This window comes from Aedes aegypti, chromosome 3, assembly GCF_002204515.2.
Source record: "Aedes aegypti strain LVP_AGWG chromosome 3, AaegL5.0 Primary Assembly, whole genome shotgun sequence".
NCBI lineage: Eukaryota > Metazoa > Arthropoda > Insecta > Diptera > Culicidae > Aedes > Aedes aegypti.
Genome location: NC_035109.1, coordinates 380,043,452 through 380,071,186, shown reverse-complemented (window position 1 = coordinate 380,071,186; position 27,735 = coordinate 380,043,452). Strand labels below are relative to the sequence as shown.

Genomic DNA, 27,735 nt, shown 5'->3' with positions numbered 1-27,735 from the left:
CGTAAAAGTTGCGCGCGCGAAACGCGGATTTTCGGGGGAATTAGACGCGTAGTAATGTATGATTGATAACGGAAATTATCTGCGCCCAACGACTGCTATATCGGAGGTGTGGAATGGCCATCACCATATCGCCGAAGCTGATAAGAAAAACTTCGAAAGTTCGAGGAGAGCAATTAATTTGCACATTGTTTGAATGCTATCTCAGATAGGGTGATTAAACCTCTTTGCTATTTGAATATTATTTCCTAGGTTTTTCAAGGTATAAGATCCACAGCTTTGATTAAAGCATTCTACAGCTTAGGGAGACGTATCTCCCTCATCACTGGAAGGTAGACCATGACCTTCTCTTTATCAAAGCGTTGTTAAACAACGTATGGAAACAACGAGTTTCACACTTAGTTATCAATGGCTTTTAAGGCGTTATCATAAGTATACATATAGAAATTGACCCATTCTTATCACTTCCATGAAGTGACATGAGGTCAATTGAGCTTGAATAACTTCGCAATGTGAATAATTTATCAGCAATATATTTGCCCCGAAAATTATTCTCATAATGTCATTCTATTTTCCATCTGAAAATAATAAACTCTGTTTAAATATTCATTCTTAATTATTGGTGGATAATTTTCTGCGCAACTTCCTTAGGAATTCTAAGAGGATTGGTATGTAAATTGATTTGGGAAAATGAGGATAACTACTCAATAATTTTTGGCAGTGCTTGTCCAGTGTGTCTATCTAGAAATAACTGGAAAAACCTGGAGAAACCTGGAAAACCTGGAATTATCAGGGAACAAAAAATAGTACATTTCTAAAGTAAGCAGATTTTTTAGAGTCTTGGCCACTAATGCATGTATCTATTTTTGGTTAAGGTCTCTAAAATCTTTATTTCAATCAAAAAGGTCGCTTCTCTAATCTGCTTGCAGTGGATCCTAGTTCAAAATTCTAAAGATTCCCGAGAAACCTTCAGAGATCATTACGCGACTATTCCACAAGTTCCTAATGATATTTTCTCAGATCACGAAGAATACTTCATTAATTTTAGTAATATTCCAGTGATTTCTTCTGCAATACTTCCAAGAATGCTATCAGCGATTTTTTAATGAATGCTTAGGTCAATATCTTCAGATTTGTGTCCATAAAACCCTAGAGCAGTCCAACGCTTCCGCAAAAATTTATTCTAGAGTTTTAAAAATTTTCATAGAGATTACCCAGAAAACAAATTCTAGGGATTATTTCAGATTTTCCTCCAGAGGTTTTTCCACTTATTCCTTCACCAATTTCTTCAGGTTTTACTTCCAAAAGATTTCCCACTGATCCTACAGGAGCTGTTCCACAAAGGTTTATTTCAGAGTATAGAAAAATCGTTATTTTTTTTTTATTCGTAACATTTTCATAAGCATTCTTTTTCAAAATTCAACCGAAATTACCGTTTTGATTCATATTACGGACACTTAAGGCCTCATTGAGGTATAACTCATCAAAAAGCATGTAAAATATACCATTCCGTATGATTCCTCTGCGTTATTGAACCTTCAAAACACTCAACTTTCGAATGGTGAGTTAAATAAATAGAAATGTGTGGGCTTATCCTGATTCTTATTGCGGACGCTCCATCACTTTTGCCTCATATTCCGGACACTTCGATTCAAATTCCGGACAGGTCAAACAAATCATAAATAGAAAAGTCAAATTATCAATTGAAATTATCAAACCACTTGAGGGACACCTAAGGTAGTTGGGTATTATAAATTTTCATAGATATCTATGGAAAATGCTCATTAAAACGAGCCTCGAAAGTGAGAACTTTCGAATGGCAAAAATTGAAACATTTCGTGTGAAATGTTTCCCATACAAAGTAAAGTGTCCGGAATTTGAAGCTGTCCGTGATATGAATCAAAACGGTACTCTCGGTATTTGCTCCAAAATTTTTTCAGGCATTGTTCGATGAATTCTATTATGAACTTTTCCAAAAACTCCTCGATTAATTCGACCTGTGGTTCCCCATCAAATTCCTCCAAAATATAACTGCTTCGGTTCAAACATTTCCCTAATAACTTTTCGAACAAAATTTCCAACTTTATTCAAGGTTTTACGTACCAGTTAATACTATTCATTACATTTACAGTTATCGCTCAGATCATTTATAGATATTTTTTAAGTTATCTTAGCATTTCATAAAGGAACGTGATGCTCTTCGTGATCCTTTTTTCATGCAACTTTTTTTAAGTTTTGTATGGATCGTGGTATTTTGCCAGAAATCCCTTTCCCCATAGATGACCAAGTGGTTTATCGACGGCTCCAAAATCATATCAAGCATATTTTTTTCAATCTGACGTAATCTATTTTTAATCAATCTGTGGAAGTCTAAAGGAAATGTTAATAATCTTCTGCCTAAAATGATTAATGTATGAATGCACGTTTGATGACTTTGTGTATTTTACAACGCCGAAACCTTCGACATCGAAGAGTAGCAGAGAAAATTGTCAATATTATACATACACTACTCTGCTGCGGATACGTCACGACTGATACATATTTTAACCATACACTGTTTTTAGAGGAATCCATTGATGAATGCTTGGTGGAATTATTGAGGAAGTTATCTTAAGGAGTTCCTGGAGAAATCTCTGAAGAGTACGCTTAGGGAAATTTGTTCGAACAGCATTTGGAGAAATTCTTGGAGGAATCGTTCAAGGAATTATTTAAGCAGCTTCTGATTGAATCCTTAGAGTAGTATTTTGAAGTTATCCAATGAAAATCTCAGAGTCGTGAAAGAAGATACTATTGCAGAAATCTCTTTTGATATTATTGAAAAAAATCCTGGTAGGATGAATCTCTGGAGGAATCCCTGAGCGCATGTTTAGAAGAACTCCTGCTCCCTTCTCAAATTGCTTTCAAAATTTGCGGTATTCCTCTAACATGTTGAAATTTATCATGCATTCCTTAATTTTCTTATAAAATGTCTGACCTGCTTCTGGGGTTCTCTAATCATTCTTAAATTTCCATCGTTTGAGATATACCATTAGGTATACCATTTGCCAATGGCTGGTAGCGGGTACAAGTTTTCAACTCGCTTTCCGTTTTAAGCTCCACATATGTTATGTGCTGCAATATTTAAATAAATAAGAATACTTAATAATGAGCAGTATTCTTCAAATTGTATTCACTTTCTATGCAAATATCGCCAATTTATTCCATTTATTATTTATTATCTTTATTCCTACATTTTTTGCACTCATTACTTTACACTATTACATCATTTACGCTGGCTGTAAAACTGCGAGGGGTGATTCAATTTTAACATTTCTTGCCTACACATTTTATATCAATTAACCTAAAAGAATAAAACCATTAATATCATATAATAAGAAGATAGGGAATATTTTTTCGATTTTTTTTCCAAATTCAGCTAACAACCAAATGAAAATATTTGACGTTACCTTGTCAACACAAAAATAATCATAAGTATCAAAGCTTACCCCGACCCAGCTATAAAAATTGAAGTGTATGCAAGAAATGTCAGAAAGAGGTGAATCAAAGTTTATAGCAAGCTAGCCTAAAAAGCTGAATACTTTTATATCCTGTAAATAAAGAATAAAATAATATGTTAGTTCGTTAGTTCGAGAAGTCTCTCTTCTGCGCCAACTGCAGCCAGTACTTAAAACTCAGAAATACCATAGGTACGAACACATAAAAGGTACCAAGTCAAAAGGTAGAATAATTAATATCACTTGAGATAGGTAGACATGACAGTCCTTTCCCCTTTAGAAACTTTCTAATAACTCTTGAAAAGCCACCTACAATTTGCTACAACTCATACAACGATCAATCGAAAATATATCCAAAGAATTCCACGATCTTAAATACGCAAATTTGCTAATTCCATGACTAACAAAACATTCAAATCATTGGATTGTACTGCTCAACATTTGACAAATTCGTCAACACTAAAGAACAATTTCGTTCGTCTCAATACAGCAATCGCTTCACAAGAGAACAACTATGTTCACAATAAACGACAATTTCGTCAGCTCTGAAGAACAATTTGGTTCAACTCAAATCGGCAATTTCACCACACTTTCAAATACAGATACAATTGGCAATTCGCCACCCCAAAGAAAATCGATTATCTTCAACACACGTTTCCATGATCCTCGTCGCCACTTTTATATCCTGTAAATAATAGAATAAAATAATATGTTAGTTCGTTAGTTCGAGAAGTCTCTCTTCTGCGCCAACTGCAGCCAGTACTTATAGCTCAGAAATACCATAGGTACGAACACATAAAAGGTACCAAGTCAAAAGGTAGAATAATTAATATCACTTGAGATAGGTAGACATGACAAATACGTGCAATGAAATATCAAATTGCGAGCCTTTATACTTTCATTTGTTCACGAGATTTAAAAATAAATAAATATTTGGTAGCACTGGCTTTTATGTCGTCAGGGATTTTTTTTATATATTTTAAAGGCACTCTGTGCTCGTGTCCACTACTGTGCCGGAATCAGTTCATCTTTATCTTCTTTACCGATACGATCTATTTTTAACTTATGTATATTTACATTTACTTTCACTCTCTTCTACTCTTTTACTCTTACACCGAGCAGGTAGGAGAGTGCTCTGCTGTTAGTCCAATCGATTTCCATAAGCCATAGTCCATTGCTCTTGCGGTGGTTCATTTTTGCCGTGTTCCTGAGTCGTGAGTTCCTGAGTTCCTGTCTCAGTCACCATCTGATACTGACGGAGGATGGATGTGCTCCCCAAAGCACGGGTCCTTCGTACGGCGTCTTTTGGTGGCTGGACGAGTTTTTTTGTAGAGGGGCTGAGAATTGAATCCATGACCTTCCGCTTATGAAGCGAAAGCGTAACCTCAAGGCTACGGACCCCCTATGTCGTCAGGGATATTGGCTGAAAAACAACGGGGCAATCACGTCCTGTCCTAGATACAAATCATGGGTTTAATTTGTGGAAAAATATCTCATTTTCCAATTTTGCAAAATGCATTTAGTATGAATTGGTCGGTGTTCACATAGACTGGACCTGGGAGGGAGAAACTAATACAAAATTTCTGTACGTCATAGTGAGCCGGGATTCCGCTGTCACGAACTATCACTGTGAGCCCAGATCTCAAACATTGGACTAACATGGACAAAGCGCGTAACTGATGAAAACACATTTTTGCATTTCATCAAAAGTGACAAAAATCGAATGAAAATCAGTTCATGCACACAATGCAAGTAATGTCACGTGAGCACCTTTCAATCTGATTGAATATAAAGCATTGAAAAACGCATCGTTTTTGATTGATTGATTGTTGTTGGCAAGCTGGAGTTATCTTGCAGTTCAAACAAACGTTGTTCTATATTTCGTGTGTAGTATCTGTGCCTCCCTCCAGGGACTGGACCAAGGATTTTTCCACGATTTCAGGAAAACGTATCCCAACATATGGAACGGAGCTTTTGTTATAATGGAACTTATCTATGTGTTGAAACACCCGTTGCTAAGGGCAACCTAAAATTACTGTAGAAAAATGTTCTACTAGTATTTGATTAATAAATCTTAACTGACGCAATGTGTCAAAAATCTTGTAGTATAATGATAGATTTAATAATAAGTCCATTATATTTATATAAAGAGATGGTTATTTTGAATTCAGATATCTCAAATATATCAAAATATACATCCGGAAAACTTTGACATTTGATAGATTAAATATAGCGTATTTAGGAACATAGATAATTTTATGCAAGAACTTGCAACTTTTTGAGTAAAGTTATGTTAAAAATTATGATATTTTTACAATAATTTGTTCAAAAATTCAAATATTTATATAAAAATAAGATATTTTTTTCATACCGTACATGCATGTTATCGAAACCAAGCGACGCATGCTTTTTAAAATGAAACATTTTACGATTTTGACATAAAAAGTATAAAAAACGTAAAATTTAAGTGATTTACACATTTTTTTTACCATAACTTTGTTATTTGAAGTCTTAGAGCTTTGGTGTCTTCGACAACTTGTCGTATTTTTACGCGTTCTAAAACATTGCCGAAAACGCGAAGGCTCTAGGACGTAAAACAAAAAAGTTTGCATCGCAGCGCCACCTATGCGGCGAAATTTCCAACTAACTTTTATCATCATGTTGAAGAACAAACAAATTCAAGATAAGTCTCCTTTGACACCAACCCGGAAAAATGCACTCCTAATGCGCTAGAGGTTTTATCTGGCTAAATTCTGCTCCTGGCCCAGTGTGCACTGTTACCATTCCCAGCACTGGTCTCGGAACTATTTTTAAAACACGTTTAAAGCGAAGTAGGCCATCATAGAAATTTTTACTGGGTATCGATGATTGTGGCTAATTCGTCTGACTATTGTGAATTGAAGGAAATCAATTGTTTTTGCACTGACATAGCTGAAAAAGTATCAACATAATTTCTGCATGTAAGCGCAAGTAGTGATACTTTTCAGAATCAATATTTTTTAAGTTGACTGAGCTTTATCACTTTGAAGCGAATGACGGGCTACTTAGCCTTAAAGTTAGTGTGGAAATTGCATTGGAATCACCACTAGGCAAATTTTACTACGTGACGAGCTATCATCATGTAAATTGAAATGTCATTGAGTCTACAGTTTGGAATCTTCATTAATCATTTATAATGTTAAAATTAGGATATTGATGCCCAATAAAAATGTGCTCTTTCAATCAATCTATGACAACTTTCAATTTTTTCATCACTAAACAACCCAATTCATGAAGTCACTCGGTCTGTGTAGGTGTGAACACCTACCAATTGGGTTGTTTAGTGATGAAAAATTCGCAGTTTTTTGTAGCTTGATCGAAAGAGCACAGTTTTCCAAGTGTAACACGACTTTATTGCGCTTTAATATCTTAATTTTGATATAGTAAATGATTTCCATACGAAATTCAAACGTGTTTTAAAAATAGTTCCAGGGCACGGAAAATTATGAAACTTTGGATTCTGGCTCAGTTTTTAACGTAGAATCAGAATATGTAAAAAACAGGATACTCCTAAACAAGCCAATTCTCGCGTCACTTTTCCAAAAGGGCCTATCTAACATTGAGAGGCTCTTTTTGTTTATTTTCTCTTTATTCAACAACTGAGACACATCAACCCCTTCTATTGTGTTTTTTGTATGAAACGCTAGTATGTTATTCACTATGGATCGAGAGACAATGTCCTTGTTGTCTCTCGATCCTTAGTGAAAAACTTCCCAAAAGCTTTAGTATTGCTCTATGCTCTCTTATAATTGAAAGAGAGCGAAAGAGGAGATAACCTCTCATTGTTACATAGGTCCTTTAGTAAAGATCAGCGAGAATAGTTGTGGAAACTCGAACTTTAACATCGATTATCTTCATTAATGCCTTTTTTACATACGAGTGTTTTCAAATGTTGGTCTAGAATTATAGCTAAAGATTTCCAATCCAGAACCGTTTCACCAATTATTGACGTACTTTCGATTGATTTCAAAACTTGCATATAATAGCAATCGCTCTTGCATAACACATTGCAATATGCAATATACCTTCAGTTTAGCAAGCAAAACACCTGCTTCATACAAACTGCTTAAGTTAAAGTATGTCACAGCAGATGTTCGAGTGAGTTGTGTTGAGATGGCTTTACCTGCTTGCATATTTTCTTATAATTACCGTTTACTTGTCAGCGTTGTTGCAGCTGACCACGGTTCAAATCGTCCAGTTCAGCTCAACCATCAAGCCAGCAGTCCTCTGGTTCAGGTGTTTTGTACCATAGAATAGCCAGGTTAAACTAACTCTGTGTGGTGGTGTGATCAGAACGGCCAAAATAGCTGCCGTTACGATCTTGAAGCATGAACCCCAGAGACCTTTTTGGTCTCTGCATGATTACTAGAAGTTCGCATAGGCAGTTTGAAACCGAAACCAGTTTCACAAATTGCGGGCTCGGAAAGAGAGCTTGATTGCAATTAGGGCTTCATTTCGTTGTAGGAAATATATTCAAATGTATCGCGATCGAAGTACCGAAAACACGATATGATGAACGAAGGGTTCTCGCAAACACCAAAAACTGGATTTGGCCCCGCGGCAGTCAGTGTGACGAAGCTGACAAACACCTGAGGAGCAATTTACTGGTAGACGATAAATATGGGGCCCACCGTGCGTTGTTTGTGCACGCATACTGACTAGATAACTAAAGCCAAAACGAGTTACTATACCATGCCTGATCAGAAAGGTATAACAGAGAAATGACTATTAATATCGTCAATTTTATTTATATCAACGTTTGTTACATTCACAAATTCTAAAAATTTTGGTGTGAGAATACTAAACAACTATTTCAGAATTATAAGATTGTTATAAGTTATAAGAAAGGCATGGAATACCACTTTTTATGGATATAATAATCTAATTTGTAACAACCTTTATTGTAATTGCCATGCCAATCTCGATTTATTGTGTTATAATTTTGATAAAATTATATAAAGATCTAATATAATTGTAATACGATATCACGAATGTGAGCTACAGTCCACTCTCCATAATTCGATATTGAAGGGATCATCGAGTTAGGGAGGTATCGATTTCTAGAACACAAAACCAAAGAAAATGCGATCCAAGGGACTATCGAGGTAGCCATGAAAATCAACTTTACAATGGTTCTCTAACTCGATATCGAGATACCGAATACCGAGTAAGGAAGAGTTGACTATATAATTTCTGTAATTTTAATACCTGACCAGAAATTGTATAACAAATTCTGTTATAAAACATTTTATGAAATAATACCTCTGCTTGTTATAATTGTGGTACTCCTTTCTGATCGGGTTCTGTATCCATTGAGCGGTAAATACCTGGTTTTTCCTTTAAAAAGAGTTGTTTTCGGAGCGCGAAGGCAAATCAACCGACGGAGAATGTTTTGATCGATGTTCTGATGCGTTACTCGGTCTGTATAATAGCGTGAAGCGCATATCTACAGCTGTTCCGAGCTATTCCAGTCAAGGCCGTCTCCAAAGACCTGCAGCTCACTATAAGACAGACAAACAACAAATAATGGGAGTCACGTGAATGAACGCTGTATGTATCAAATTGTTGATTCAGATGCTAAGGCGTTATATTATGATACTGGACGGATTTCAAATTTATCTAGCGATATTGTTTCTCAATAGGACACAAACATTTATCTGCTATCATCATCAGACAGAAAAATACATACAAGTTGTACCGAACGAAACGAAAGAGTACATCGATGAAGTAAAGTCGGTCACTGCAGCTACGCCCTTATGATACAAAACGTGATAAATTATCAAAATGAACAAATTTTCAATATGGAGTGCAATTTAGTTTGCAAATGTAGCATATACAGTATTGGTCAAAACATTTGCAACTTTTTCGATTTTCCATACAAAATGACCAACTTTGGTAAGCTGTATCTCAGTTGTTTATGGACCGATTTGAATGAAATTTTGGCAGAACATCAGTCATAACTTGAATTTTAACATATATTTTTGAGTGATTTTTCCAATCACAGGTTCAAAAGCAGTAACGGTTTGACTAAAGTGAATTTTTTGACGGTTTTTTATAAATGACATAACTAATCATATTGAAGGAATAGCTTTATGGTATTTTTAGCAAAGTTGTAGATTTTAACGAGATGAACAGTTTTGCTGAAGACAGTTTTTGTGTAGAGCTATCAGATTTTGAGATAAATAGTTTTGCATTTTTCGTCGAAAATTACACTTTAGATAAATCATTATAACTTATAAGCTCGTGATTGGAAAAAAATATTTAAAAATATATATTAAAATTCAAGTTATGTCTGATGTTCTGTGAAAGTTTCATTTAAATCGGTTTATGAATAACTGATATCTAGATTACCAAAATTGACCATGTTGTATGGAAAATTGAAAAAGTTGCAAATGTTTTGTCCAATACTGTATGCCTCTACTCTTGTTTCCTAGTATATTTAAGGCGAAGTAGGCCGTCATTGAAATTAGTACGCGTTGTTGATGATTGTTGCTAATTCATCTCACGATTTCGAATCAAAGAAAATCAGTTGGTTTTGCACTGACACAGCTGAAAAAGTATCAGCATACTTTATGCATGTTACCCGAGCAAAGTTTGAGATCAAATTGAAAACTGAATTTGATGTTGTGATGTCGCAAAAATCTGATTACTAAATTTGTTTTCATTTTGGTCGTTTTAACGGTTAAAATATCAAAATCGAAAGCAGAAAATTATTCTCATGATATCAATTTGAAAACTATTTTTGCTGTCGGTGATAGCTAATTGAAAACTAGTTTTGTTGTCGTTTTTTTCTGCTGATATCAAAATGAGTAATCAATATGATGCTATGTTGAAACAATGAAACAAAAATTTGATAACACAGTCTGATGTTGATTTGCTCTTAAAATACACGAATGAAAACAAGATTATTACCATTAAATTCTGCAGTAGGTTTGATCTCCATCTGAAAGACCGATAACTAAACTTAGATAACATATGCAGTAATCGATTTGCTTTAAAATGGTTCTAATTGTTGGAGTATGCAATGATTGTGCCTCGTATGCAAAGCGGCAGCACTGGATGTGTGTAGCTGTATGAGTGAGGCTGCGACGCATGCGCCGGTAGGGCAGTCGGCGAGCGAGCCAAATAGCAAAGGAAGAGAGGGAGAATGGAAAGTTTACCATTCATCCGTAATGTGATGTTCAATCCGTTCAGACGTGTTTATTAAAGCTTTCTCGTTGCGTACAGTAGTCAAGTTGTAGTTGTTTCTTTCCTACCGAAATCCTGGTTCCGCGTTCCGCTTCGGTGACCCTGTTCTGCGTTGTGGTGTGTCCACCTCTGCCCAACAGGTTATTGGCCCAGCAGTGCCGAAGGGAAGGTTCTGGATTGCATAGGAAAAAGGTTCCGAGAGAGCGAAAGTGATCACGCCGTGTGTGAGTGTGTGTGCGTTGTTTTCTCCGCGGTGGTGATTTTGCGTAGGACAAAATGGCGGAAGTGAACAAGTTTGCGTTTGCCAGGTTGAATAACCAAAACTGGCAAATATGGAAGTTCCGGATGGAGATGCTCCTGACCAGGGAGGAGCTGTGGTATGTGGTCGGTGATGCGAGGCCGGCTGTAGTGACCGATCAGTGGACGAAAGACGATAGGAAAGCTCGTGCCACTATCGGACTGTGCATAGAAGACAATCAGTTCGGTTTGGTGAAAAACGTGAACAGTGCGAAAGCGTTTTGGGATCAGTTGCGTGCTTATCACGAGAAGAACACGGTAACGTCACGTGTATCTTTGCTGAAGAAACTGTGCTCGTTAAATCTCGCGGAAGAAGGTGACCTTGAGAGTCATCTGGTGGTGTTGGACGATTTGTTCGATCGTTTGTCGAATGCGGGGCAACCGCTGGAAGAGTCGCTGCGGATTGCGATGATCCTGCGTAGCTTGCCTGATTCGTACGGTGGTTTGGTCACGGCGTTGGAGAGTCGTGCCGATGCGGATATCACGATGCAGCTAGTGAAATCGAAGCTGATCGATGAGTTCGAGCGTCGGAGAGAGCGATCCGGCGAAATAAGTGAAATGCAATGTGAAACGAAAGCGTTGAAAAGTGCGGTAGTGCAAAGCGTGGGTGGACTCGGCAATAGAGCACCAGTGAGAAGATGCTACTTTTGCGACAAGCCCGGTCATTTGCGTCGCAACTGTCGTTCGTTTTTGCTAGCGAAGCAGGAGCTAGAACGAGAGTGCGAAGATAAGAAGAAGCCGGACGACAGTGCGCGTGTGAATCAAAATGCGAAACAAGTGAAGAACGAAAATTGTGGTGCCAGTGTGTGTTTTATGGCTGGAGTGGATCAGCGAAAGTGCTGGTACATTGACAGTGGAGCAAGTCGGCACATGACGAGTGACAGAAACTTTTTCAAAGTGTTCAAGTCGCTAAGAGAAGGACAAGGTCAAAGCGTTATATTGGCGAACGGTAAAGTGGTTACCGCCGCCGGCTGTGGCTATGGGTTTGTGTACGGTGTGGACGGAACCGGAAGTGAAGTGGAGATAAAACTTACCGATGTGTTGTACGTTCCGTCGTTGGCGAGTGGACTCGTGTCAGTGGACAAATTGACGGCGAAAGAGTTCTCAGTGAAATTCAAGAAAGATGGTTGCGACATTTGTGATGCATCCGGTAAGAAAGTGGTGATATGTGAAAAGTCGGGGCCATTGTATCGGCTGAAGCTAGCGAAGATTATGAAGAAAGTGGAGGGCCAGCGGCCGATAATTGGCGAGAAGAAGACGACGAGCGGAAGAAGATCACCAGTCAATGTAGTGAGCAGATATTCGGAAGTGAAGCCGAATACTGTCGATGAACGTGAAGAAGAATACTTCGATGCGAACACTTCAAGCGAGGAAGTGGAGCCGCTGCATGTGGCGGAGTCCAACAGTGGAAGCCCAGATTCGGATGCTGATAACTGGAGGGAAGTTAGGCGATCCAGGAGGAGTAATCGTGGAGTTCGACCCGGCCGGTTGGTTGATTAGTCGATGCTTGAAGCAGGAGGAGATCAACCCAGCAAGGAAGGCAGAGAGGATTAGGACGAGTACGAGGACAACATTGAGGAGGAGTGTTGGAGTATGCAATGATTGTGCCTCGTATGCAAAGCGGCAGCACTGGATGTGTGTAGCTGTATGAGTGAGGCTGCGACGCATGCGCCGGTAGGGCAGTCGGCGAGCGAGCCAAATAGCAAAGGAAGAGAGGGAGAATGGAAAGTTTACCATTCATCCGTAATGTGATGTTCAATCCGTTCAGACGTGTTTATTAAAGCTTTCTCGTTGCGTACAGTAGTCAAGTTGTAGTTGTTTCTTTCCTACCGAAATCCTGGTTCCGCGTTCCGCTTCGGTGACCCTGTTCTGCGTTGTGGTGTGTCCACCTCTGCCCAACACTAATGATAGCAGATCGGATTTCATTGTTTTTTTTTCTAATGATTACACTATACTAGATCGTTGATTAAACTTAAAATTTTATTTTATTCAGTTGAACACGTTTCACAACTAAAATCCAATGGATTGTTTCTATCAGAGAAACTGTGCTCAAAGGTTAACTAGTATGCACCATTTTAAAATGTTCTTAAAGCGTTCTTGAACGCTGATAAAATAGAGTTGGTTTCGTACCTTGCAGCATTTGCTAAGAACATTGTTTAAAAGAAATTCAATTTAAACCAAATAAAAAGATTATAAAAATGTCCTGGAATTACGAAAATGAATTCACGGTTAATTGTAACGGTTGCAGTTACTGATGACGTTCTGCATCAACCTATTGCATTTAGAAGCAATTTTCCGGGCCACCAATTCATTGTCATGTAGCAGAAGCCGTCTCTCCACTAGACAATCTGAAAAAAAAGACATACTGTTATACCTAAAATACAATTGAAAGTGCATATATTTGTTTATTACCGTTGATAAACTGCACTTTGTTTTTCTCCAGTGCAGTTCGACCCGTCCTTGCACGTTCATCGACATGTGCCCGATCGTCATCGATGGGTGGATTTTTCTTGCCACGACCTTTCGGATTATTTGAAGTACGTCCTGTGACAGATTTGCCCATGAAACCGTCTGGCCAGATAGCGTACATCAGCAACTTGATAAAGACATAATCACTATCCTTTGCCACTACGGACATCTTCGCTATCTTGTCAGCACTCGGGCAATCCGGAAATCCTTCGACGTTTTCAAACGGTTTATGAGTGGAAGGTAGCAGCTTTGACATCAAAGCTTGCTGCATTTTTGCATGCGATTGCTCAAGAATGCTTTTACGGTTTTTCAGGTACTTGTTCTGCTTCAGTAACTCAGAATTTTCTGCTTTAAGTTTGGCTACTTCATTCGCCAATCCACATGAACAATCTAAATAATAGGAAATGAACTCGGTAAAGATTAACACAATTGATGTTGGCTTGAACGTTTTTGTAAGCTGCATACTTACCTGGTGCTGAATTCTCCTGCTGGAAGGTAGGCGATTTGCGCACAGTTGGTTCCAACTCGTAATCGTCATCATAAAAACCAAGACAATCGTCTTCGACATCAGACTCTACAGCATGATCGTTAGCAACACGTTCTGCCGGAACCACCTTGGTTGGTTCTCGAGATTTTCTTGGTCCAGGTTGGTGATCATCCTGCAACTCACCAGACTTTTCGATTCCTGTAACCGTCTCATTCAGTTGATCCAGAGCATCGACGATTGGTGTTACTGTAGACAAGGTCCTTGGCTGTGCTAGAACCCAGTTCTGGTTTTGCGTGTTTGTGTCTTTGCCATAACGCTTCTCATTATCCTCAAGGGCATTTTTTTTAGTGGCAAGCGCGCTACTCGGCTTTCCGGATGAGAGCAAATCCTGTAAACATAAAACAAATAATAAAACTAAATTCTAATAGAATCCTAAACTATCTTACTGCAAGTTCCGGATGATTTCCTGAAGTCCTTTCGGAAGCTTTGTCGTTAGTGACTGGCAAAAACGTTCGGTAATATTCATCCACATCAGATCCATCAGAATCGTCAATTCTGTCGTCAACGGCACCGTGTGGAGGATCATTCAGGAAGATTCCACACTCCCGCGGTTCAGACAAACCGAGTATTTTCTCATTTTTTGACATTTGCGCTGTTTTTGAGACTCCTGTGCCATTTTTGCTTGCTGGTTGTCGTGGAGTTTTTGCAACCACTGTCGTATCCGGAATTGTTTTTGTATGTTTGAGACCCAAGTGTCGAGAATTGGCGCTTCTCGTGTTAACCTTACTTATCGCTCTTTTGCCGGAAGCAAGTTTCTTGACAACTGATGCACGTTCATTGCACGATGATTTCTGGAAGAAAAGTATCGCAGAAACAGGTTATAAACGAAGATGATCCAAAATGATTTTCACGTTTCTTTTACCTTGAATACTGGTAGATCGTCTTCGCTGTCGAACTCTTCAAGTTGTCCAGAAGCAACCAATGGTGTTACAGATGGCTCGACACTGGGCTTAAGAGATTCAGTGCATTTTTTTTTACGTTTTTTTAAGTTTTGTTCGTCGGATTCCAGCGATTTCTTGAAAGGAACAAAAGAAAGAGGTTATGAAAACAAAATCGCTTTTTTTCGTATTGGAAATACTTACCACCGATTCGGGAAGGCCTTTCAACACAAATTGTGAGTTCTGATCTTGGGCAAGCTGTAGCACACGTTTTTTAGAAGCAGTAGTACGTTTTCGAACCATTTTTACTAAATGGAGATTGTTCAGATTGTAAAAATATGCAGATCAAAAAACGCGCTTGAGGATAGACGTCAACACAGTTGTCTATAGTTGTCTTGATGGTAGGTTGTCTTGTCTCAAGAAACCCAATGTACACTCAGAAACACAAGTAGTCACAGAATTACTAAATTTTAGTAATTCATGACTATTTATTCTATTGAGGGTGGAAGCTTAGGGTTCATTCAAATATTACGTAACGCGAAATTTGCCAATTTTAGACCCCCTCCCTCCCCCACGTAACAGCTTTTGTATGTAAAATTTTAAATTTTTGTATGGATCGTAACACTATGTAAGACCCTCTCCCTCCCCCTATTGCGTTACGTAATATTTGAACAACCCCTTAGCTGAGCGACAAATAGCATAGAAATTCCCTGCTATATGAAGGAGAGGCAGATAGAAAATCGTCATAATTTACTAAATTTAGTAATTCTGTGACTACCTTTCTGAGTGTAATTCCGCGTTTGTTCAGGCTACACTATATTGACAAACTATGAACGATTGTTTCTAAAACCTGGGGTGCTCCGCGATTTGGGCGATACTGAAAAAATGTATAAAATATTTAAGAAAATATATCGATGAAATTGTAACTTGATTGTCTATTCACTGCACCTTCACTTTTCCCCACGACAATTTAACCATTTAAAAACACAAATTTGTAGAATACAAAACTTCACTGTTTGACAAAAAACACTGTTCATTGATTACGTCTGTGTTTTTGTTTACGGAAGTAATGGACGAATCTGAAATCATAAACAAAACAAGGCGAGCGAAAACGGCGACATTACCAACTCCAATTGGGACTAAAAATGTAATTTGTTATTTTTCTCATTATTATTGATTTGTCGGATAAGCCCTAACCGCGAATTTCTCTCGATATGTAAAAAAGCCAAAAACAAACAACAAAATTGCAAAATACAGCGAACTTATATTTAACATTCAAAAATTTAATTTGCGATTAACAAAACAAACTAAAGTCAGTATGGAACGCAGAAATAAACGGCATCATTATATGATGAGTGAAAATTTGGGACGTAAATATGTGCGAAAGGTATGTTTTTTTTTAATTTAAAATTTTACCTTTAGAACGAACCAATGTTATCTTTAATTTTAGCCTGTTATTCGAGGGCCTGATCCTGCACTATTTTGCGGTGAAATAGTTGAGGAACCCGATTCAATTTTGGAGAAGGCAGCTGAGTTTTCATCTAGCGAATCGGATTTCAACGGATTCGATGAAATTGATTTAATTAACGATGAAAAAATAGAATTTTCTAATCGATTCTTTTCTACTGCGAGTCAAAGCCAATCAATTTCAATGGAGAACGCATGTATTTTACCAACCAACCAAGACGGGGTCAGTTATACAGATCAAACTATGCATGCCGTTTTTGAGAACAGTCAAGAAACCCTTGATCTTTTGGATGAAACCCTTGATGAAACATTATCAGATGATAATATAGAATCAAGCTCAAACGTGGAATCTGATTCATCGGAAGAAAAATTTTATGAGGTATGCCCTATAATTGAGAATGAGTGTTTATACGTATCTCATGCTCGTACAACAATTATACAAACATTTCTTTCTATACCTTTCAGGATACATTTGACTACTACAACAAACCGCTGAAATTCAATACTGACATTCTAGTAAGCGATGTACTGAATATGATACTAAATTTCTACTTAAAATATCAGTTAACTCAGGAGGCTGTAGTACAATTACTTAAAATGGTGAATCTGATAGTTGGTGTTAAGAATTGCCCTGAAAGCTTTGAGGCATTCGCTGCTGTATTTCCCGATCCATATGATTCTCACCGCGTATATTTCTGTGCTGAATGCCAATGTGAATACGGCTTAACAGCTCCTCCAAAGGAAATGGTTTGTCCAATCCTTGGTTGCAATTCAACCAAGTTCGATTTTTTCATCGTGCTCCCCATTGAGAAACAATTAAAGGAAACAGTTTCAAAGTACAAGAAGGATATACAAGATTATGCAGCGATGGTTGAAACTGACAAACTTTCCGATATTAGCCAAGGCAATATGTTAACCAAAATAAAAGAAAAGGATGATGGCCAGTACTTAACTTTATCTGTGAACACCGACGGGGCAGCAGCATACCGTTGGACGTTAAATAAGCCATGTTACCCAATTTTCGTTGTACTAAATAATCTGCCTCCTCGCATACGCTTCAGTAAACATAATATAATTCTCGGTGCTATTTGGTTAAGCAAAGGAGATCCTAACATGTGCTTGTTTTTCAAATACTTTTGTAAGGAAATACAAACTCTGAGAAATGGACTGGAAATAGGTGAAGACCGATACAAAGTAGTTGTTCTCCAAGCCTGTTTAGATACAGTGGCCAGATGCAAAGTACAAGGAACCACACAGTTCAATGGCAAATTTGGCTGTTCAGTATGTCTACATAGTGGAAAGGTTGTGAATGGGAATCAAATTCGTTATCCTGCCATAGTTGTACAACAAAGGGACCATCATACGACTAAACGTATAATGTTGGAGGTTCACGAAACAAAAAATCCAAAACAGGGAATAAAGAATTTGTCGGTATTTCTGGCTGTTCCTGATTTCGACATAGTATTAGGTAATTATAGTAGATTGATTGTATTACAAATTATTAAAATAAAAAAAATAATTTCAGGCTTCCCTCCAGATTACATGCACAACGTCCTTTTGGGAGTGGTGAAAATGATGTGGGAACTTTTTACTGCTTCCTCAAACCACGACAAGCCGTTTTACGTAGGATTACAACTCAAAGAAGTTGAGGAACGGTTGACCAATATTCGCCCTCCAAGTGGATTTTCACATTACCCTGGGAAATTGGAGGACATGAAAAAAAACAAAGCCGCGGACTGGGAAAATATGATGTTCCACTATTTTTTCCCTTGTTTTTTTGAAATACTCCCAACGAAATTTCTTAATCATTTCATGCTATTATCTTCTTCTATCTTTGAGTTATTGGACACGCATCTCACTGAAGAACAAATCAATGCTTGTGAACTATCGCTCACAAAATTTGTAAAAAAATTTGGTGAATTGTATGGCGAAGAGAGCATGGTGTTCAACATACATTTGTTAACACATTTACCGCAGAGTACCAGAAACTTTGGGGCATTATGGAATTCTTCCTTGTTTCCTTACGAAAACGCTAATGGAGTAATTCTTAAATATCGTACAGGTAATAATCACCCGGTTGTACAAATCTGCACAAAATATGTTATGAACAGAATATGTCATTATGAAACAGTTTTGAATCCAGAAATCAAGCAATGGCATTCCCAAATTTGTAGCACAAAAAGGTTTGCCGACGTACACTACGACCAGCGATTATTATATATCTTGCCAGAAAATGTTTGTATTTATGCTGACATACATGAATTAGAGTTTAGTTACCATGACCGAATACATATTGGTAATATTCAATTTCGAACTCATCAATCCTGTAAAAAACTTGGCTATGACGATTCTTATGTTTGTGTAGATGATGAGTTTTTTCGTATTGAGCAGATTTTAACAGATAAAAGTAATGCGTCTTTCATTGTTGCAACAAAGTTAATCATCACAAAACTGTTCAAAAATATGTTTACCTACACCCAAAAGTTGAAACTGTCATTATAGGCGTTTTCTGCGTCTATTGATGGCGGAAAAGTGTTCTTCTGAGCGACATGACGTTTTTAGGCGTCTATTGATAGGCAGATAATCCGGTCATTGAGTCGAGCAGTTTTTACGGTACAAATGGGGAAGTAGAACTTGATATGCTTTTTGCACCACTCATACCAACAAGCGGGTTTAGTGCTGTGGTATAGTATTTGGTTCTCACGCTCATGGCCATGGATCGATCCTGGTTGGTGTCGCATGTGTATTTTTTTCTTTCATGTGCGTGCATCACCAACACATGTATTAAAAAATAAAACTTTCATACATATGCCTTTTAAGTGCATGTATTGGAAGTATGGAAAGACGCAAAAAACCGAAAGGGTGCAAACCAGATTCGAACCATAATCATCGGATCGACTAGCACACTATGTATCTACTGCTCCAAACTTACTTCTGAAATGTTGTGTAACCAAGGTCAATGTGGTTTTACGTTTCATATGCATGATTGCTCATGCTATTGATAAACATGTGAACATGTGTTATCCCCAGCAAAATAAAGATATACAGTCAAGTCTCCTTTAAAGCGTTAATCATCGTATGTTGAACAAGTTTAATGTATATTCATAATAATTTATCACCTACCAGAGTAGCCACATTCTCTATTGTAGAACTTACTTGAGGACTGTTCATTTTATAAAGTGGACACCTTGTGCATGCTATATCTTTATAATATATCAATAGAATCGTAATCGGTTTTCTGTATACAGTATCGTTCGACTATTATATTATTGCACGATGGTGTTATAACAAAAAAGCCATCAAAATAATTATAATTCACACGAATAATGAACAATGTTTAGAATGGTCAAAGATTGGTAGGTTGTATAAGTATAATAGTTGAGTATACCAAAACACAATTCATTCATAAAAATTCGGATTTTTGGTATGTGAAAAATATTGTTTAAGTTTGAAGAACATCTTTTCTAGGAAGTTTTTGTCGAAACTTCTTTGTTCTTCTTTGTAAGATCTTATATTTCCATATAAGAGGAAAATAATAGTATTACGATGCACAGAAAACCGATTATGATTTCATTGATAAACTAGCTAAACCAACCTGGCTAGTCACGTTCCATAAGAATTTTCAAGCAAAAACCTCTTTCAAAGATTAATAATGTTTATGTTCAATTGCAAAATGATAACATGGACAGAGAAATTTTTCTGTTGATAAGTATGCCATTGGTGTATGAATAATAAGCTGAGACACGCATGATATTTATGAACGCAAAATCGCCCAAATTTATGCTATAACCATACTCCATTGTTATAGTGCCGTTATTCTGATCTGAAATAATTACAGCCTTAAATGCTGTTGTGAAATATTTCAAAAGTTCCAGAAGCTTCTATAAATTAGAGAGAAGAATCTGACTGAAAATTCTAGAATATTCTATTGAATCCCGATTAAACAGAGCTACAATTTCTGTATAGATCTTTGTGCTGCGATGGCAATCGTCACCCGACTAAGGGTACATAACAAAATTATATCAGCATATGTTATTATGTTATAAGTTTTTTTCGAACATAGGTTGTTACAAACTTGATGCAGGATGTTGTTAAAATAACTAAAATTATAACAAAAAGTGTATGAGTAGTAACATAAACATAACAAAATGTGTTTTAATTCTATCAAAAACATATCAAACCAAGTTATAATGTTTGATACAAAGTATCAAAATTATAATACTGTTCGATATACGATAATATTGTATATTATTGAAATGCATAACTATCTATTTATTTTGTTATAAAGTTGTTAAAAATGAACAAAAAAATATCTTAAAGGGAAATAAAACACATTATGTTATATTTCTGTTTTATTATGTTCTATGGATAACGGAGCCTAACAAAATTATATCATAATATGATATGCATATCATATTCTGATACAATTTTATTATATTTTTGTTACAAGCCTCTAGTCGGGCAACGATTTAAAACGAATCGAATTGTAATTAGGAATGCTTTGGAAAGCTCTTTTTAGGGACTTTTAGTTACCATAAAAAAATATTTTTATTTTGCCCTCATAAGTCGATATCGAACCATGGAACATCGACTCAAGAAGGTTGTGTAAATAAAAAAAACTAGAATATTCGGCCCACAATCATATTTATCTTTCCTTTGCATATATCTTATTTGTTTTTGAACCTTATATTGAAATGACGAAACCCGTAATGAATCACATTTTCAACTTGCATCGGAATTTAAGTGCGGTCGAACAGCATAAAGTTGGTTTGTTTACATTTTGATTACCGTCCAAGTTCATAAAACCGGAAAACTACAATGATAAAAAGATCGTGACTTTTATACGAATTAGGAAGGACAAAGCTCCGGAAAACTCTAGAACACCCTGTGCAATAGCTGTTATAGTGCTCCACAATTTGCAATAGGGTCCTAAAATGGTTAATGAAATCTTGTTTTCATTTAATAACACGAAAGATCATATTACTGCAACTACTTTAGCAATTATTCTCGCTCAAATAACGGATATATCATATTTAAACTTTAATTTCAAAACTGGATCCATAAATGAACCTTGACACTTGAGATCATGTTTGACGTTCGCTTAGTCGACAAAAATATCACAGGGGTTTTAGTTTTAACACTGGGGTTGTTCCTATCTGACATTTCGGAAGGGACACGGAAAACAAAATACACCCAAAATTTGAGTTCAAATCAAGGAGTGTGACAAAATCTGACAAATGAAAAACATTAAAAAAATTAAGTAAACATGTGTTTTTGGCCTGAACGTAAGCGTTTGGCACTAAAATTGGGACATGGCTTTAGGACCCTATTGTAATGTTGTAACATTCAAATGGACTTTTGCAGTGCTCTTAATTTGACTGTTGTTGTGCTCTTAAATTTCTGTTGTATGCTGCTCAATGAAACCTTTCAAAGCGTTACTGACAGACAGAAAACTCTGGGATTTTATATACATGATAAAAAAGATATAGCATAAACAAGGTGTCCTCTTTATAAAATGAATAGTCTTTAAAACATGAAAACTCTGTGGAATCTTTTGCTGGTGCTATTCAAAGAAACCAACATCACGGTTCTACTTTCACATTGATAAAAAAAATCGATCCAATGCTGATGAATGCTACCCAGAATGAGCCGATTATAAGAAACCGTGCCCCATATATGGGATTAAATTTTAACCATGGTTTTAGTATAATAGTAAAAGAGTTTTCTATAGATGAATCGATCATTTTGACTCAAGAACAACTTCTGCAAATTGGCTATGAGTCTTTGCAAGCAATTTATTTTAAGAATTATGGCACCGATATGTTGATTTTAGAACAGAACGTTCAGTGGGGAGATTGTAGTAAACCGTTTGGAGAAGTCAAGAGAACATATATACTGATTTTTTTATCATGAAAAATATGAAAACAAAATTTCATTTTTATATAACGTAATAATCTTTTTCATCATTTTTAATTTTGACTATCTATGAATTGTGATAGGAATTAGTTGTTCAGGACAAAATTTCATGATGGAGACATTTTCGATAAGAAAGTTTTTCTAAGAACAACTTATGCTGCCCATAAAGGCCCATATTGAAAAAAGTAGGCACTGAGAAAATAGCGCTCAAACTTTGAAGTTTTTCTTTCATACAAATGTTTATAATTTTCTATTAGGGGCCGTCCATAAATAACGTAGCATTTTCCACTGATTTTTTACACCCCCCTCCCCTCTCGTACCGTTTCGTCACAAATGCTGATACTTCCCCTTGGAAAATATGTAGCATATCAAGCACCCCCCCCCCCTCTTCTTCTTCTTGGCATTGACGTCCTCACTGGGACAGAGCCTGCTTCTCAGCTTAGTGTTCTTATGAGCACTTCCACAGTTATTAACTGAGAGCTTTCTATGCCAAAGTTGCCATTTTCGCATTCGTATATCGTGTGGCAGGTACGATGATACTCTATGCCAGGGAAGTCCAGAAAATTTCCTTTACGAAAAGATCCTGGACCGACCGGGAATCGAACCCAGACACAGACTAAGGAAGGCCCCCCTTTATATTTTTTATTATTTTCCTCAGTGATTGGGTTGAAACAAAAAAATTAGAATTCAGAAGTTCAATACAAAATTTGATATTAATTACTGACTTAAATGTAAGGATAATCTAATCTAACAGTATGATATACAGTAGCGCTCGAAAGTAATTTGGAAAACAGTTTCAAATAAACACAGTTCCTGTAACATAATTTTGGTATCTAGTTTCATATAGGCTAAATTGTATTACTTGTGCTGTTGTTACCAAGACAAACAAGTTTACTATAGAAAATGTGAAAAAAATTGATTGGATTGATGAAGCTCGTTATTGTTGAGTTAGGGTACAATATATTTCTAGTTTATTTTGAGTTAGAACAGAAATTTCGTTATTAGAGGATTGTTTTTTTTTTTTAATTATTCTTTGTTAGGAAATAGATTTCAATGAAAATGAACAATAAAATATATTAATTCGAAATGAATTATTATCCAAATTCAAATCCATTTGGCAATCAGTGGCCAGATATAGAAAAGATTACACTTGATATATTTGGAATGTTTAGAAAATTTTAGCGATTATTATACAAATTATTTATCTCTATTAATATTTTAGCTGAACTTCATTATCTTTCTTCATAATAAAATAAACCTACACAACCTATAATGAAACAGTTAAATAATAAAAAAATATCATATTACCAAGTTATCAATAAAATTGAATGATAGGGCAATTTCGATATCACTCGAATCTGTTGTCCTCATTAATATTCAGGCTATTCCATCAAGAGCATTGATACATCAAAACAAATCGATGAGTTGATTGAGTGAGATCCATGAATGCATAATACACGGTATAAATATCTTGTTTCATGTAATATTTGCCGAAAAGACCATATTTTATTGTCTTCAAAACGGCTGACTTTATGACTTGTTAACAAATGAGAAAACAATGTACTCCAAGTAGTTAAAGCATTGATATTTAATTTATTTATTAAACTTTGATTTTGTTTATTTATAAATTTATCAATAGGGTCCTAAATCCCTGTCTCATTTTTAGTGCCAAACGCTTAAGTTTAGGCCAAAAACACATATTTACTCAATTTTCTAATGTTTTCCCTTGGTTTAAGTCCAAAAAATATTTTTTTAGATTTTGTCAAACTTTTGGCTTAAACTCAAATTTTGTGTGTATTATGTTTAACGTGTGCGTTCCGAAATGTCAGATAGGAACAAACCCAGTGTTAAAACTAAAACCCCTGTGGTGTTTTTGTCGTCTAAGCGAACGTCAAACATGATCTCAAATGTCAAGGTTCATTTATGGACCAATTTTTAAAATTAAAATTTAAATATGATATAGCCATTATTTGAGCGGGAAAAATTGCTAAAGTAGTTGCAATAACATGCTCTTTCGTGTTATTAAATAAAAACAAGATTTCATTAGAAATTTTAGGACCCAATTAAGACACGAATATAATATAATATTTACATAACCATTTAAAGCTTTGAAAAATCTGTTTGATTGCATTTATCAAGAAAATCTAAAATTTCTCAGATTTCTTTTCAATCTTGATGAATGTTGGGGCCCAGATAGCCGTAGCGGTAAACGCGCAGCTATTCAGCATGACCATGCTGAGGGTCGTGGGTTCGAATCCCGCTGGTCGAGGATCTTTTCGTAAAGGAAATTTTCTCGATTCCCAGGGCATAGAGTATCTTCGTACCTGCCACACGATATACACATGCAAAAATGGTCAATCGGCAAAGAAAGCTCTCAGTTAATAACTGTGGAAGTGCTCATAAGAACACTAATCTGAGAAGCAGGCTCTGTCCCAGTGGGGACGTAACGCCAGAAAGAAGAAGAAGAATGTTTTGAAGCTGAATCATCATTTTATAAACCAAGTTTATAAGTCAAACCTGGCGTAGCTAAGAAAGTTAATGCACACTTCATCGCTGTGTTCCTTTTCCTGGGATGGGACACAGGTATTTCCCCCGTATGTCCTGGCTCTAGAGCCTTGGCTTAAGCGCCATTACTCGCTCTCTGAAACGAAAAGAAATTTAAATCTGATCCCTCTCCTATTATGCTGTGAATTCAGATAAATGTGTATAAAAACCCACAAAATCATCACATTGAACAAAAAAAAAGTATTTTGAAATTTCTCACCAAAACTGCAACTCTGCATCAATTCCTATGCAGCAGAAACTAAATTTGGGGGCAACATGTATGACACATGAATGTTTTTTTATCTTACCTGAATGTGTATACGATCAAACACATACAAACTCTAAGTTTTCATAAACAAAAACTTTATTACCCGTTAACGGTAGACTAAATAATGCAACGCATTAGAAAAAAAATGAACATTTTCTGTTCACATCAAATATGTAAACTGATCATACCACACTCTCTACTTCTTCTTAGAAGTTTTGTCTTCACAAGGTTTCATATACCATGTACGTATCATTGCAGGCCATAGCATTTAAACAAAATATTAAATTCTCCTAGTAAGCCGACAAGTCATCACAGTCAGTTTCCTTGGAAACGCACGTGTTGAGCAAAATCAATTGCATCAAATTTTTCACCTTCCGGCCGACAGCGTGACACTTTTTCGATTGTCAAGGCTGTAGTAGCACACTCTGCTGAACAAAGTGATTTATTTTCACTACACATTTGTTCAATCCAATCTTCCTTAATTAGATTTTATAATTTCACTTCAATCAATTTCCTACGTGACTTTTACACTTAGATAAAATTTAGTAAAGCTAATACATAAACATTTTTATATATTACTGATTTATCAATTCTTGCAAGCAACGCATTTAGAATGATCATTACTTTAGAACCTGCTAATATTTCTATATAAATAATTTTATAACAAACACATGATATCTATTCGAGATATGTTGAAAAACATTATTTTAATCAATTTTCCATTCTTTCGATATTGTTTTTGATGTACACTTTCAAAATTCAAAATTTTTCCTTCTTTTACTAAGTAATTTTCTTCAAGAGTTTCATTCCAACTGGGACAGAGCTTGATCCACGGCGGAATGTTCTATGAGCGTTCCCTTTATTATTAACTGCGAACATTCTTTGCCTATTTACTATTTTCAAATAAGTATATCACAACAAGCTCAAAGACACCCTATTTTATTTAGTTATGCGGCTTGGCAAACCTCTGAACGAACACCAACACCAAAAAATCCACTTAAGGGTATAAGAAATCATTTCGTGACGCGTTCACCATTATTTTGCGATTATGTTGTGCACATAAGTTTTTTGAGAATTATTATTTATGTATATCAATTCCAAAAATATAGAAAATCTGGCTTTGGTGTAAAATGTTGAGTGCGATAATTAAACCTTATTGTAATTTCTGTAAATTCCAATTAGGTACTATTGCATCTTCTTTACAAAAAAAAAATATAACGGTAAATGTAAATGACTGCTAATAAGAGCGGTTTAAAATTTAAAAAAAGTTTGAAATTCCAATCCCCATATCTTTCTTAGGGGTCGTCCATAAACCACGTGAACATTTTTCCTGACTTTTCAGTCACCTCCTCCCCCCTCGTGCTTTTGTGTGGTTTAGACGAATAACCCCCCGCTCGCCCAATGATCATGTGTTTCATTTGTTCATGAATGAAACAGAAATTTGAAAAATGGGAGAAGAGATATTTATGAATTGGTTTGCTATTATTAAGCGAAATATGAGATTATAGTGTGACAAACTTCTGCAAAAATCCCGAACAAAATTAGCTCAAAAAAGATTTGTTTCTACTGCAGTGTTCCTTATTATTGTTTGAGGAATTAGTTTTCATTTAGAGATAATTTTGTATTAACATTACAGTACTAACATGTGGGGAACATATTTTTCAAATTTTGTCATACTAATTTCCATAGAAATCTTAATCGTCTTCAAATCGTTGTTGGTAAAGAAGATATGAAATATTGAATTTAATTTTTTTTTTAATTTGAACCATTCGACTGCTAATGAAACCTTTCAGGTTTAGTTGATGGTGGAATTTTCTTTGAAACACAAATGGGTGGACCGTGGTCTTTGGCTAGATACCCCCTCCCCGCTAAATGATCACAGGGTTTATCAACGGCCTCTATTTTGATAAGTAATTGTTAAAAGATACATAAAACATCCATGTCGTGATAATTGTTCCACTTCTAATATTGCGAAAAAATTACGGTAATCCTGTTTGCTGTATGCACACTTAGATGTTTGATTACAATATTACATCGTCAAATGAATCGAATCCCACAAACCCTGGGTCTCCTACTTCGAGGAGTCTCATACCGTCCCCAACCATGCGACTAATAGGAGACCAAAATGTAAATAAATGAAAAGTAAATCAATCAGCAAACGTCAACGATAAAATTCAGCTTATAAAGCGCCCGACTGTTATAGTCAAGTGTGTTTATTTGTTACTCCCTAATATATTACCCAATCCAACACGCACGGCATGAAATTCTATTTTCACTGCAAATGTATAAGTTATTGCCGATAATATAGATATACAAACATATAGATTTTGACTCTGGTATAAGTAAGAAATTCCCGCAGCACCGCGTTGGTACTTTAAATATATTTATAGAACATATCATCTCACCCCTTCTCGCACTTGGCTGTCCAACGGGTGTTGTATTTTGCTCCTCTTGCAGGTTGTCCTCCGTGACAAGATGGTTCCATCTTGTGGGATGTAGAGAACTCCATACATGAGAAACCATGTTAGGCCTGTGGTGTGGGCTTATGTTTAAGGATCCAAAGGTTGCAGTTTCGATTCTAGTTTTTGTTATTATTTTTTTGTTTTTCATATTTTGGTGTCTAAGGCAAAA

The 27,735-nt window shown here is 36.1% G+C and overlaps 2 protein-coding genes across 10 annotated transcripts in view; one reads left to right on the top strand and one right to left on the bottom strand.

Moving 5' to 3' along the window:
* LOC5567468 (sorting nexin-8) overlaps window positions 1-27,735 on the top strand; it is a 64,544-nt gene that overhangs the window by 1,983 nt on the left and 34,826 nt on the right. The gene's annotated exons all lie outside the window — the stretch shown is intronic.
* LOC110678992 lies at window positions 12,923-15,390 on the bottom strand. Its single transcript, XM_021852792.1, has 6 exons — window positions 15,114-15,390; window positions 14,894-15,046; window positions 14,418-14,822; window positions 13,954-14,359; window positions 13,428-13,874; window positions 12,923-13,363 (listed from the first exon to the last, which is right to left on the bottom strand). The coding sequence occupies exons 1-6, from the start codon at window positions 15,210-15,212 to the stop codon at window positions 13,245-13,247; spliced, it is 1,629 nt and encodes a 542-aa protein (XP_021708484.1). The 5' UTR covers window positions 15,213-15,390; the 3' UTR covers window positions 12,923-13,244.

What these genes read in the sequence shown, in the direction of transcription:
- LOC110678992 (XM_021852792.1), bottom strand. Translation starts at nt 15,212, where the DNA reads ATGGTTCGAAAACGTACTACTGCTTCTAAAAAACGTGTGCTACAGCTT. An exon ending in AAGGCCTTCCCGAATCGGTG is followed by an intron (nt 15,047 to 15,113) that starts GTAAGTATTTCC and finishes GTTCCTTTCAAG; the next exon opens with AAATCGCTGGAATCCGACGA. An exon ending in CAAAGTGCAGTTTATCAACG is followed by an intron (nt 13,364 to 13,427) that starts GTAATAAACAAA and finishes CTTTTTTTTCAG; the next exon opens with ATTGTCTAGTGGAGAGACGG.